This window comes from Corythoichthys intestinalis, chromosome 18, assembly GCF_030265065.1.
Source record: "Corythoichthys intestinalis isolate RoL2023-P3 chromosome 18, ASM3026506v1, whole genome shotgun sequence".
In the NCBI taxonomy this organism is placed as follows: Eukaryota; Metazoa; Chordata; class Actinopteri; order Syngnathiformes; family Syngnathidae; genus Corythoichthys; species Corythoichthys intestinalis.
Window position 1 is genome coordinate 40,373,361 of NC_080412.1, and position 13,392 is coordinate 40,386,752.

The following is a 13,392-nucleotide window of genomic DNA, read 5'->3' on the forward strand; positions in this document are numbered from 1 at the left end:
CACAACAGACAAATTAAAAATAGTTCGGGGGCTTCATGTGCCATGAATCCGCTATGGCAGCATATAGACATATTGTTCTATCAAACACAACAGTTGTTTTATCTTGAAATACAGCAGTTTCTTTTAAAGAGGGGTGCAAGAGCAGAAACTGCTTTTTCAGTCTTGTCTGTGTTTTCCGCCATATTTAAATGTGTAACATAAATCAAAGCATGTATATTATTGAACATTCACATTTTAATTGCCTGACTCTTTTGGAAATGGTTTTCCCTTTCGCTTTGTACTCAGACCAGTGGCGGAACAAATGTGAACAGGGCCTGGGTGCGATGAGCATAAACGGGATCCCTCCGAGTGGGCGGTCCAAGGGTGTAGGTCTAGTCTTAACATTGGTAGAGACGATACAACAGCATAACCTGCATGTAGGCATGTGCCGGTATGAGATTTTGACGGTACGATAACCGTGAGCAAAAATACCGCGGTTTCACGGTATCACGGTATTGCAATTATTTCTCCAAATTTTGAGATGTATGGGTTTAAAAAAAAAAAAAAAAAAACTTTTTTCCATTGAACAGGATTTTTTTTCAGAACATATTTGCAAATTGGAACATGAATATAATGTGAAAATAAATAAATTAACAAAAAATAACAAATATTTTATATAAATTAAAATAAATAGATCCTAGAATATACGCACAGCCAGAGCTCTAGTTGCTCAAGTCCCCTCGCCCAACCACGATCACTATACGCCCGCCAACCAGGTCACACCCCCTAAGTTCCGCCTCTGACTCAGACCCAAGTCTGTTCTAACATACAATTCTATCTTTGGTGCCATTTTGAAAATAAAAACTATGTTAAAGTGAGGGGAGGGCTTCAATCATGTACAAAACAAGCATATTAGAAAGGACTTTTATTTAAAAAAAAAAAAAAGAATCAAAATAAAAACCTTGACAAAGTTTCTTACTTTATACAAGATTTGGAGTCAGCTCAGTACTTCACACATTTTCCATTTCTATTGTCAAAATTGGGAACGGGACCAAGATATGCCATCCATACAACTTTCATTTTTGGCACTTTTAGGTGAGGCTTTTGGTAAAGGTTAAACTTTTCATTCTGGACAATGACCAGAGGTGGGTAGAGTAGCCAAAGATTTTACTCAAATAACAGTAGGGTTACTTCAAAATAATATTACTCAAATAAAAGTAAAAGTAGTCATCCAACAAGTAAAAAGTATGGTGTAAAGAATACTCAAGTAATGAGTAACATTGTGAGTAACTGTTTAAGTGTTTTGGTATAGTATTTTTGTTGTCATCAATATTAACTGTTATTATTAGGGTTGTTCCGATCATGTTTTTTTGCTCCCGATCCGATCCCGATATTTTTAGTTTGAGTATCTGCCGATCCCGATATTTCCCGTTCCGATTGCTTTTTTTTTTTTTTTGCTCCCGATTCAATTCCAATCATTCTCGATAATTTTTCCCGATCATATACATTTTGGCAATGCATTAAGAAAAAAATAAATAAAACTCGGACGAATATATACATTCAACATACAGTACATAAGCACTCTATTTGTTTATTATGACAATAAATCCTCAAGATGGCATTTACATTATTAACATTCTTTCTGTGAGAGGGATCCACGGATAGAAAGACTTGTAATTCTTAAAGGATAAATGTTACTTTGTATATTGTGACTGAATATTGCCATCTAGTGTAATTGTTGAGCTTTCAGTAAATGATACTGTAGCCATTTAACTTTTGCCCAAATGCATGATGGGAAGTGCAACCATGACTGTGCGACGTGGTACCAATTGATATATCTTCTCTGCGTTGGGAATAACATAGGGTCTTAAGAAAAAGATCAACTACTAACTTTCTTCCCCACATTGAGTCCGACGATTATTCTAATCGTTGGGAGAGGGATTGTAAGGCTTTGGCCATTTAAAAGAAGGCTCCAAAGGCTGCCAAAATTCACTCTACTCATCTTACGCTGACTGTTAGCTCTATATACTGTATGGGTAAAACGGCGCCATTATAGATTGAACGCGACAATGCGTGAGTGGGTCGTGCAGCGCATGCGTTAACTGTGTTAAATATTGTAACGTGGTAAATGTAAAAAATATTAATTCTCGGCGTTAACGCGATAAATTTGATAACCCTACCTTAAGCTAAAACTACAGACTCTGGAAGAGTGTAACACATTATGTCTGTAACGTTAAATACAATTAGAAAACGATTTAATTAAAAAAAAATATATATATATATATATATATATATTAAAAAAAGGCATGTTCGATATTTTTTTGCCGATTCCGATACTTTGAAAATGACGCGATCGGACCCGATCGATCAGGATTGCATATTAGTTTGAAAATCGACCGGATCCACCGTATTTTTACACGAGTGACTTCCGGTCTGCCCGATTCTAGCTAGTAGTATTGACGCAGGACGGCTGCGTCTTGCGTCAAATAATAAACTATGCCGTTCTTTTCGCATACGTCTAGTTGAGCCGCTTCTGGGACGCGTTTAACATGCATTGGCTGATTAACTTTAACGCCCGCGTTTCACTGCGTTCTCGGGGCGGCCACGTTGTCACGCCGTTGACGTTTCTGGGTTATATACTGTCCTACCGTGTTGGTCCTCATTATAGTAGAGAAGACGGAGTAAATATAATCTACACAAAGAAACTGTAACCCGATCGACTCACAGCCTCGAAAAGTAAGGGTTACATTACGTCAGAAACTCGTTCGGTACGCCTCCGTTCCGAACCGAGTACCCCATACCAAAACGGTTCAATACAAATACATGTACCGTTACACCCTTATACACTACGGTTCAAAAGTTTGGTTTTGAACGGTAGTGTATTTATTAAAATTTAAATAAAATTATTGAATTAAAAGAATTTTAAATGTGCTTTAAAGACGCCACGTGATTGAACAGGCCGGCTTGATCATAGAATGGCAAGCTTGACACTGATTGGTATAATGAGTCATATGATTATTGTTGCAACGTCTCATTTTTGTTGAACCTGGTAACGTCACTGTTGGCATTTCTGGCATAAAAATGTAAAATCTAATATGTAGAATAAAGACGAAAAATGTAACGACGAGTGTAGCCCAAAGTAGCGGAGTAAGAGTAGCATTTCTTCTTCACAAATCTACTGACGTAAAAATTTAGTAAAACTAAGAACTACATTTTTCTCAAAAAGTTACTCAAGTAAATGTAATGGAGTAAATGAAACGTGTTACTACCCACCTCTGGCATTGACAGACAAGTAGAAGGATGCCAAAATGTTGCGTGTCCTTTTTACCTTTACTGTTTGTCACTCTGCCGTGATGCCTCACTATTTACGCGTTTGCGATAATTTTATTTTTCAAAATGAACCAGTAAAAACAGCTAGTGCTACATTTAACGTCATTGCATAATAAAAATGCTCTGACACTTAAATTTGATTAAGTAGTTCAAAATTGTGTGGAGCACAAAAGCAGACATTATAACCTACATCATGTGTTGTATTTCAAGCAAAATCGGCAGGATTCATGCTCCAACGTTGAGACTAGCAAAACATTGATACAAACTTTCAAATGAAAACCAAGACCATTAGCTCCACATTTGCTCCATAGGTATGAGATTGTCTCTTCCGGTGAAAAGTAGCATGACGTGACATACTGTACATCCCAGTTTTTCAGACCAAAAAACATGTCTTTAGAGTCAATTTTCTCACCCTGTACTCAAGTCTTGGCTCTGTTCGTTGATGCAACGTAGCGGCCCGCTATTATCACTGGGGGTGACGCTATACTGCTAGCGCTGATCTACTGTACAAGCAAAATTGAGAGATAAGGAGGACAGGTTGGGGGAGATACGGAGTCTGGTTGTCTTATCCTGATAAAAAGTCGACAGGTTCCACATTATTGTTCTGACCGTCCTCTATTGCTTTGTTTTTGTTACTTGTGGATAGTTCAGTCGAGTCCGAATCCAGAACCGCTTTCGTTGACCTGTTCAACAAAGCAAATCACGTGTCAGTTTGAAGAGTCGCTGGTTATATCATGATAAAAAGACCACAATGCGACAATGGAAAATGATACAAACATGGAAAATAACTGGGAAATTTAAACATTTGTAAAAGTGATCCTCTACCTTAAATACATGTAGGCTCTAATAAACCACAATTGTTCTCCTGTACTAAAATATGTTGTTAAAAACACAGAAAATGTTGAATAAATGGCAATAGCCGATCGATCGGGTCCGATCACGTCATTTTCAAAGTATCGGAATCGGCAAAAAAATATCGGACATGCCTATATATATATATATATATATATATATATATATATATATATATATATATATATATATATATATATATATATATATATATATATTAGGGCTGTCAAAATTATCGCGTTAACGGGCGTTAATTAATTTTTTAAATTAATCACGTTAAAATATTTGACGCAATTAACGCAGATGCCCCACTCAGGGAGTTTTAAATGACAGTACACATTGAAACGCTCACTTGTTGTGTTTTATGGAGTTTTGCCGCCCTCTGCTGGCGCTTGGGTGCGACTGATTTTATAGGCATCCATGAGCATTGAGTAAGTAATTATTGACATCAACAATGGCGGGCTACTAGTTTATTTTTTGATTGAAAATTTTACAAATTTTATTAAAACGAAAACATTAAGAGGGGTTTTAATATAAACTTTCTCTAACTTGTACTAACATTTTTCTATTAAGAACTACAAGTCTTTCTATCCATGGATCGCTTTAACAGAATGTTAATAATGTTAATGCCATCTTGTTGATTTATTGTTATAATAAACAAATAGTCCTTATGTACCTTATGTTGAATGTATATATCCATCTTGTGTCTTATATTTCCATTCCAACAATAATTTACAGAAAAATATGGCATATTTTATAGATGGTTTGAATTGCGATTAATTGCGATTAATTATATATATATATATATATATATATATATATATATATATATATATATATATATATATATATATATATATATATTAGGGCTGTTAAACGATTAACATTTTTAATTGAGTTAATTACAGCTTAAAAATTAATTAATCGCAATTAATCGCAATTTAAACCATCTCTAAAATATGCCATATATTTCTGTAAATTATTGTTGGAATGGAAAGATAAGACACACGACGAATATATACATACAACATACTGTACATAAGTACTGTATTTGTTTATTGTAACAATAAATCCACATGACATTATTAACATTCTTTCTGTTAAAATGATCCACGGAAAGAAAGACTTGTAGTTCTTAAACGATAAATGTTATAGTTACAAGTTATAGTAATTTTATATTAAAACCCCTCTTCATGTTTCGTTTTAATAAAATTTGTAAAATTTTCAATCAAAAGTAGAGTTAATATAATAATAAGAATAAAAATAACAATAATAAAAATAGAGTGACCAAAGTCTTTTTTACGTGTATTTTGCATTGCTATTTCGATATGGAATGCCAGTTCATTTTGCATTGTTGTTTAACTGTGTGTCAGAATAGGGCCTCATTACTATAGACTAAAGTGCTTTTCTTTTTGTGAACATTATTTTTTTTGGGAGAGATAGGAATATTATTTTTGCTGTGCTTTCACTTAACGATACTTATATTTGTTGTGAAGGAGTTGCCAAAGCTTATGCCAACAAACGGCGCGGTCTAAAGAACGCCTGTGTCCACTCGCCTTTACTGTATAAGATATATCTGTACATATCTTACCCAAAATACAACAAGAGACACATAATTGCCACTAAAAGAAAGAAAACTTACCGAAATATGTGTGGAGCACAAATAGCAATTTGCATTGCATTGTGAATACAGCAAACGTCTCACAACGACTAATTCTCCCACGTTTAGAAGAAATAACATGAGTATGGAACGGCGCTGCCCCCAAGCGGCCGATGGCATTCTCTTCACTCTTAATGTCCATAAACGGCCTCATTGTAATCTGTTTGAGGCAATATGCGAGCAGGTCATTCAGTGCATGTGTTAATTGTGTCAAATATTTTAACGTGATTAATTTGAATAATTAATTAACGCCCGTTAACGCGATCATTTTGACAGCCCTAATATATATATTTATATATATATAAATTAAACCGTTTTCTGATTGTACTTAACGTTACAGACAAAATGTCTTACACTCATCCAGTCTTTAGTTTTGGCTTAAAGTAGGGCTGTCAAATTTATCGCGTCAACGACGGTAATAACATTCAAATATTTAACGCAATTAACGCATGCGCTGCACTACCCATTCACACATTGTCGCGTTCAATCTATAATGGCACCGTATTATGTATACATAGAGCTAAAAGGCAACGTAAAATGAGTAGAGAGAATTTTGGCAGCCTTTGAAGCCTTTTTTTAATTGGCTAAAACCTTACAATCTCTCTCTCAACGATTGGAAATACCGTGGGAAGCAATGTGGGGAAGAAAGGTGGTAGCTGATCTTCTTCTTAACACCCTGTTTTATTTCCCAACGCTGAGAAGATACATCAATTGGTACCATTACGCACAGTCATCGTTGCACTTCCCATCATGCATTTGGGCAGAAGCTAAATGGCTGCAGTATCATTTACTGAAAGCTCATAAAAATCCACTAGATGGCAATATTTAGTCACAATTTACAAAGTCACATTATCCTTTAAGAATTACAAGTCTTTCTATCCATGGATCCCTCTCACAGAAAGAATGTTAATAATGTAAATGCCATCTTGAGGATTTATTGTCATAATAAAAAAATACAATACTTATGTACTGTATGTTGAATGTATATATTTGTCCGAGTTTTATTTATTTTTTTCTTAATGCATTGCCAAAATGTATATGATCGGGAAAAATTATCGGGAATGATTGGAATTGAATCGGGAGCAAAAAAAAAAGCCATCGGATCGGGAAATATCGGGATCGGCAGATACTCAAACTAAAATGATCGGGAGCAAAAAAACATAATCGGAACAACCCTAATATTTAGTACATATTTTGACCGATAGTTGGCGCCATGTTTTGCGGGCTCGCAGTGATGTTCATTGTTCATTCGCTGCCACCCTCCCAGTATAAATGAATTGGACGTCTACTTGTGATAAACCCTCCTCTAATGTAAAATGTCAATTTTCATGCAAATGTGTCTTACTTTTCTCTGTTGAAGATAATAAAGTCTCTCTGCACATTATCCAAACGTTGCTGCAACTGACCATTCTGTAAAAAAATACAAACATTCATTATTGATCAATATAATTCCCATCAATACTACCTAGTCTTGAAAAGCATACACATAAACAATAGTTTTATTTTCATTCCATTCGCACAACAAAGCACACAGTCACTTTTCAGCCCCTTGGATGATGTTAGCGGAACCTTGAGTTTTTTTTTTTTTTTTTGTGCTCCACTGTGGCCACCACCTCCTGGTACATATTTAGTCCACTTCATCATAACAGAACATTCTGGTGTGTTCTCAATCTCCTGGAGAGCTGCGACAAGAGCGCAGGTGCTTCATTACTATGTCAAGGAGAGATCACAGTGCCACTCTATTCCAAGTTGACTTTTCAGTCTACATGTGAGTGCAACTGAGAGCCACGTTATATTGTCATCGCTAAAAATAAGTAATGTTAGGCAATTCAACAAGTACACTATGCAGTCTGCAGAGCAAACTTGATTTAATTACAGTGCCCTCCATCATTATTGGCACCCCTGAAAAAGATGTGTTTTTTAGCTTCTAATATACATTTTTTTATTCAAATAATATGGGACCTTAATGGAAAAAAAGAGAAAAAAAAACAACCTTCAATAAAAGTGCATTCATTCAGTGGGGAAAAAATCCCACATAAAGAAAAAATTTGACATCAAATAATGTGTGTCACAATTATTAGCACGCCTGGTGTTAATACTTTGTACAACCCCCTTTTGCCATCAATACAAGGTCTAGGGACTGAGATGGCCATGGGAGGAGCTTGATGTTGTGTTTGGTGAACCATTTCTGTGTATATTTGGCCATATGTTTAGGGTCATTGTCTTGCTAAAAGACCCAGAGACGACCCGTCTTCAGCTTTCGGGCAGAGGGCAACAGATTTTGATTTAAAATATCCTGGTATTTCAAAGCATTCATGATGCCATGCACCCTAACAAGGTTCCCAGGGCTTTTGGAAGCGAAACAGCCCCACAGCATCACTGACCCACCCCCATACTTCACAGTGGGTATGAGGTGCTTTTCAGAATGCGCATCTTTCGTGGCACACCAGACCCACTTAGAGTGTTTTTTGCCAAAAAGCTCAATCTTGGTCTCATCTGACCAAAGCACACGGTCCCAGTTGAAGCCTGGGACCATGTGTATTTTTGTGTGAGACCAAGATTGAGCTTGTTAGGGTGCATGGCATCATGAATGCGTTGAAATACCAGGACATTTTAAATTAAAATCTGTTGCCCTCTGCCCGAAAGCTGAAGATGGGTCGTCACTGGGTCTTTCAGCAAGACAATGACCCTAAACATATGGCCAAATCTACACAGAAATTGTTCACCAGACACAAAATCAAGCTCCTCCTACGGCCATCTCAGTCCCCAGACCTTGTTTTGTTGGCAAAAGGGGGTTGTACAAAGTATTAACACCAGCGGTGCTAATAATTGCGACACACATTATTTGATGTAAAATATTTTTTTATGTGGAATTTTTTCTCCACTGAATGAATGCACTTGTATTGAAGGTTGGATTTTTCTCTTTTTTTTCCATTAAGGTCCCATATTATTTGAATTAAAAAAAAATATTAGAAGCTAAAAAACACATATTTTTCAGGCGTGCCAATAATTATGGAGGTCACTGTAGATTTACCCATTTTCCACCATGCTATGATTTGGCCCTATTTGGCAATTTCACGTTATCCCTGAATGATCCATTAATTGATTAAGAGATGCATGGTTATCTTTTAGTCTTACTTCCAACCGGTTATGATCGAACGCCAGCTGCAGGGTGCCGTCATCGGTTCGAAGTGTCCGACTCCCTGCTATGGCTTTCAGTCAGAGCCCAGCAGAGAGGCTTTGGACCGGTGCAATAACAGTGGGGTGAAATGGTCAAAGCCACCAGCAAATTTGTGCAAATTTGGCCTACTTTCAAGTCGTCTTTGTTGTATTATCATTAGATGGGGCTTTGCAAGGCAAAGGCCCATATAGTAAAATTCCTTTTTTTTTTTTTTTTTTTTTTTTTGAATGCCGTTTCTTCGGCGCACTGCATACAGTGGTATGAAAAAGTATCTGAATCTTTTGGAATTTCCCACATTTCAGCATAAAATCATCATCAAATGTGATCTGATCTTTGTCAAAATCACAGATGAAAAAACTGTCTGCTTTAACTAAAACCACCCAAACATCGATAGGTTTTCATATTTTAATGAGGATAGCATGCAAACAATGACAGAAGGGGGAAAAATAAGAAAGTGAACCCTCTGCCTAAGGAGACTAAAAGATCAATTGAAACCAATTTTCACCAAACAATTTAAGTCAGGTGGGTGCCCAATCACTGATGAATGGTTTAAAGCTGCCCTGCCCACTATAAAACACACACCTGGTAAGAATTGGCTTGATGCGCATCATGGCTCAGTCAAAACAGCTGTCTGAAGACCTGCGATCAAGGATTGTTGATTCGTATAAAGCTGGGAAAGGAAACAAACCATCTCTAAAAGTCTGGATGGTAATCAATCAACAGTCAGAGAAGTTGTCTACAAATGGAGAGAGTTTGGCACTGTTGCTTCTCTCCCAAGGAGTGGCTGTCCACCAAAGATGACGCCAGGAGTTCAGCGCAGAATACTCAGAGGTAAAAAAAGAACCCAAAAGTGTCTGCTAAAGACTTACAGAAATCACTGGCACAGTCTCTGTGCACACATCAACTATATGTAAAACAATGGCCAAGAATGCTGTTCATGGGAGGACTCCAAGGCGGATGCCACTGCTGTCTAAATAAACATTGTTGCCCATTTAATGTTCACAAAAAGGCACTTGACACTCCACAGTATTTGTGGACTGATGAAACCAAAGTTGAATTGTTTGGGAGTAAAACACAACATCATGTGTGGAGGAAAAACAGAACAGCTCACCAACATCAGCACCTCATCCCCACTGTGAAGCATGGTGGAGTGAGCATCATGCTTTGGGGCTGTTTTGCTACCTCAGGGCCTGGACACCTTGCAATCAAGAATGAATTCAAATGTTTATCAGGATATTTTGCAGGAAAACCTGAGGCCGTCTTTCTGACAGTTGAAGCTAAAAAGAGGGTGGATGCTGCAACAAGACAATGATCCAAAACGAAGTAAATCAACTTCAGAATGGTTTCAGAAGAACAAAATACATGTTCTAGAGTGGCCAAGTCAAAGTCCAGACTTGAACACCTTTAAGAAGCTGTGGCATGACCTAAAGACAGCGATTCATGCCAGATATCAAAGGAATCTGACTGAACTACAGCAGTTTTGTAGAGAAGAAGGGGCAAAAATTCGTCCTGATCGATGTGCCAGACTGAACTGCAGCTACAGGAAGCGTCTGGTTAAAGTTATTGCTTCCAAAGGGGGGGCCACAAAATATTAAATGTGGTGGTCCACTTATTTTCACCCTTCTCTCATTGTTTGCACAAATGCACACTATCCTCAATAAAATATGAAAACCTATAAATGTTGGCTGCTTTTAGTTAAAGCTGACCCTTTTTTTTCATCTGGTTCATTTTGACAAAGATTAGATCACATTTAATGGTGATTTTATGCAGAAATGTGAGAAATTCCAAAAGTTTCAGATACTTTTTCATACCACTGTAAGTCATAGGCCCAGCCAAACTATGAAAAAAGTGCGACCTATAATACGGAAAATACGGTACTATCTTAACTCTGCCTATTAGACATTTGGACCCAAATTAACCAAAAAGAGGGAAAAAAAAAACAACTAGTTGAATTTGTTACCCATTTCCCAGCCACACTGATCAATCAATCAGATTTCTAGTAACATCACATTGGTTCTCCTACTGACATCCATTTCGTTTAATAATTCATCCACAGCAAGTAATGACGGAAGAGAGGCAGGATTAAGAAATCTAAACCACGGAAAATCCTGCTGTTTATTTTGCCAGAGGATACTGTACACGCGTCACAGAGTGCCCATCGTACACTAGCCAAGAGGGTGCACCTTTAACTGTGTATTAATGTGCTTTTTATGACACTTCAGATGATGTGTGGCTAATTTCAGCATCATTCCAGTGCCACTATTTGCTATTATGACCTTGTACTTGAGGGCTACTCCCTTTTCCACTTTACTCTCATTTGGCACAAGTAATGCATATTGATACAGTTAATTTTTCCAAGACATGCCAACCTCAATGTGTATGTGCTAGCGTTGTCCCGATCAGATCACATGATCTGAAATGGGCTGATTGCAATATTTTTCAGAGGATCGGAATCGGGTGAAAAGGATTGTGTTTTTAATTGAAAAAATATATTTATGTTTTTCTGCTTCGTTCTCGTACAGTGCAACACACTCCCTCCTGCTAAGCAGTGCAGCCAAACTGTCCAGTGCAGCTTGCGTTTGGTTCTTAAAGTTAACGATGATTGACAGGCAGAGGCGTCGCGTCCCATTAGGCAAACCAGGCAATTGCCTCGGGCCCCCAGCCAGCAGGGGCCCCCGGAGGGCCAATAGATTTAGCACACGCAGCTTTACTGCACTGTCACAGCGACAAGTGCGACAGTGCCAGTGGAAGCCTTGTGTCTGACTTCCCTGAAGGGGCTCCTTCACTCGCTCTAACTTTGACTTTAACACAGCTATTTTTTGCTTTCGTTACGTCCCAAACATCTGAATAATGTTTTCCTTTTACAAAATAACAGAAACAACAAGACAAATAGAGCTTTTGATAGCAATGTAACAATTTATTTACACATAACTAACTGAAAGATGACACTATTGTGGCCGCGACAGCCAGTTAAACTTTTCTCTCGTAGTTGCCTGTCTCATTAAGATGAATTTTTTTGAGTCTCTGCGGGCTCTGCTCGCGAGCAGCACGGACTCAACGGCATCTAGTGGTCCCGGTCGTTCTGCTCGGTCATCCAGCGCCTGGCATCCCGGGCGTCCGACCGGCTGTTCTGCTCGGTCGTCCTCCGCCTGGCATCCATTCGGTCGTCTTCCGCCTGCGCCCCGGCTTTGCGGTTTGGCCGTTCGTTGCCGTTGAATAGGGGTGCGGGTCTTACCAAATGCGTTACTGCCCTCCAGTGGCCAGTTTTATTGCTTTCAAATGGATTTTCAGCATTGTGCTTTGGAGCTATGTTGAATCAGAACCTAGAGATTTCTCTTGTGAAAAAAAACGTAAACGACTTATAAATACGTCTTTGGGACACTGAAACAATTAAAAATAAAACATATTTATATGTTTTTGGGAGCAAATGAGTTAAATGCTGTATAATGCTAATATTTAGCTAATGTTTACGACGATTGGCTAACTTGCATAGCAAAAGTCAGCTAGCTTATATGCTATATAATGCTAATGTTTATAGCAATTAGCTAACTTGCATAGCAAACGTCTGCTGGCTTAAATGCTATTTAATGCTAATGTTTACAATGATTGGCTAACTTTACCGGATCGTTTCTGATACGCACTAGAAGCAATCTGGTGCGCACCAGATTGTTCGCTTTAATTTATTTTATTTCTGTCGATGTCCCTTTAGGGCAGGGGTGTCCAAACTTTTTCCAAAGGGGGCCAGATATGGTGTGGTAAAAATGTGGGGGGCCGACCTTGGCTGACATCCGTACATACGTAGAACAATATATTTAAGCAAATTTTAGCAAGCCATTCTGTGTGTCACATTTGCTTTATTTATTTTTTCAAATTAATTATTTCGACTCTCGGGCTCTTGCAAAACACTGCTGCTGTAAAATTAAACTAGCTTCAATTTGCTTCAATTTCTCGCTACGTATCTTCCCTGTAATCCTGTCGTGCATGTCAACGTGTCTTGTTTGGTAATATCGCCTCACATTGAACTAGTGCAGCAACGATTAATCGATTAACTCGAGTATTCGATTAGAAAAAAATATTCGAATTAAATTTTGTTGCTTCAAGTATTCGTTCAATTAAAGTGGCGTTGTAATGGTGATTGATGAATTGATTAGGGTGAATACACTGCCCTCTGGTCTGCCTCTTTTCACGTGGATGAATCGAACTGCTCCCTGTTAAGACCAACTTAAGCTAAGTTTTTGTTTGTGCTAATGTTTTTTTCAATACATTCATAATTTAGTTTATAGGTATATTCAGTCGTTTTTTGTGAGAATATGTGTCTGAAAGATTTGTTAAGAGCACTGTAAAAAAAAAACTTTAGCATTTTATAGCATTTAAGCTAGCCGACTTTTTC

The 13,392-nt window shown here is 37.7% G+C and overlaps 1 protein-coding gene across 4 annotated transcripts in view; it reads right to left on the reverse strand.

The window, feature by feature from the left end:
* Positions 1-527: 527 nt before the first annotated feature.
* stk32a (serine/threonine kinase 32A) overlaps positions 528-13,392 on the reverse strand; it is a 136,966-nt gene continuing 124,101 nt past the window's right edge. For all 4 annotated transcript variants that reach the window (XM_057820517.1, XM_057820514.1, XM_057820515.1 and 1 more), the window contains 2 exons: positions 7,167-7,231; positions 528-3,992 (listed from right to left, as the gene is read on the reverse strand). In XM_057820517.1, coding sequence (XP_057676500.1) covers positions 3,875-3,992; positions 7,167-7,231 — 183 coding nt within the window. In that variant the 3' untranslated portion in view covers positions 528-3,874. The remainder of the gene's footprint in view (positions 3,993-7,166; positions 7,232-13,392) is intronic.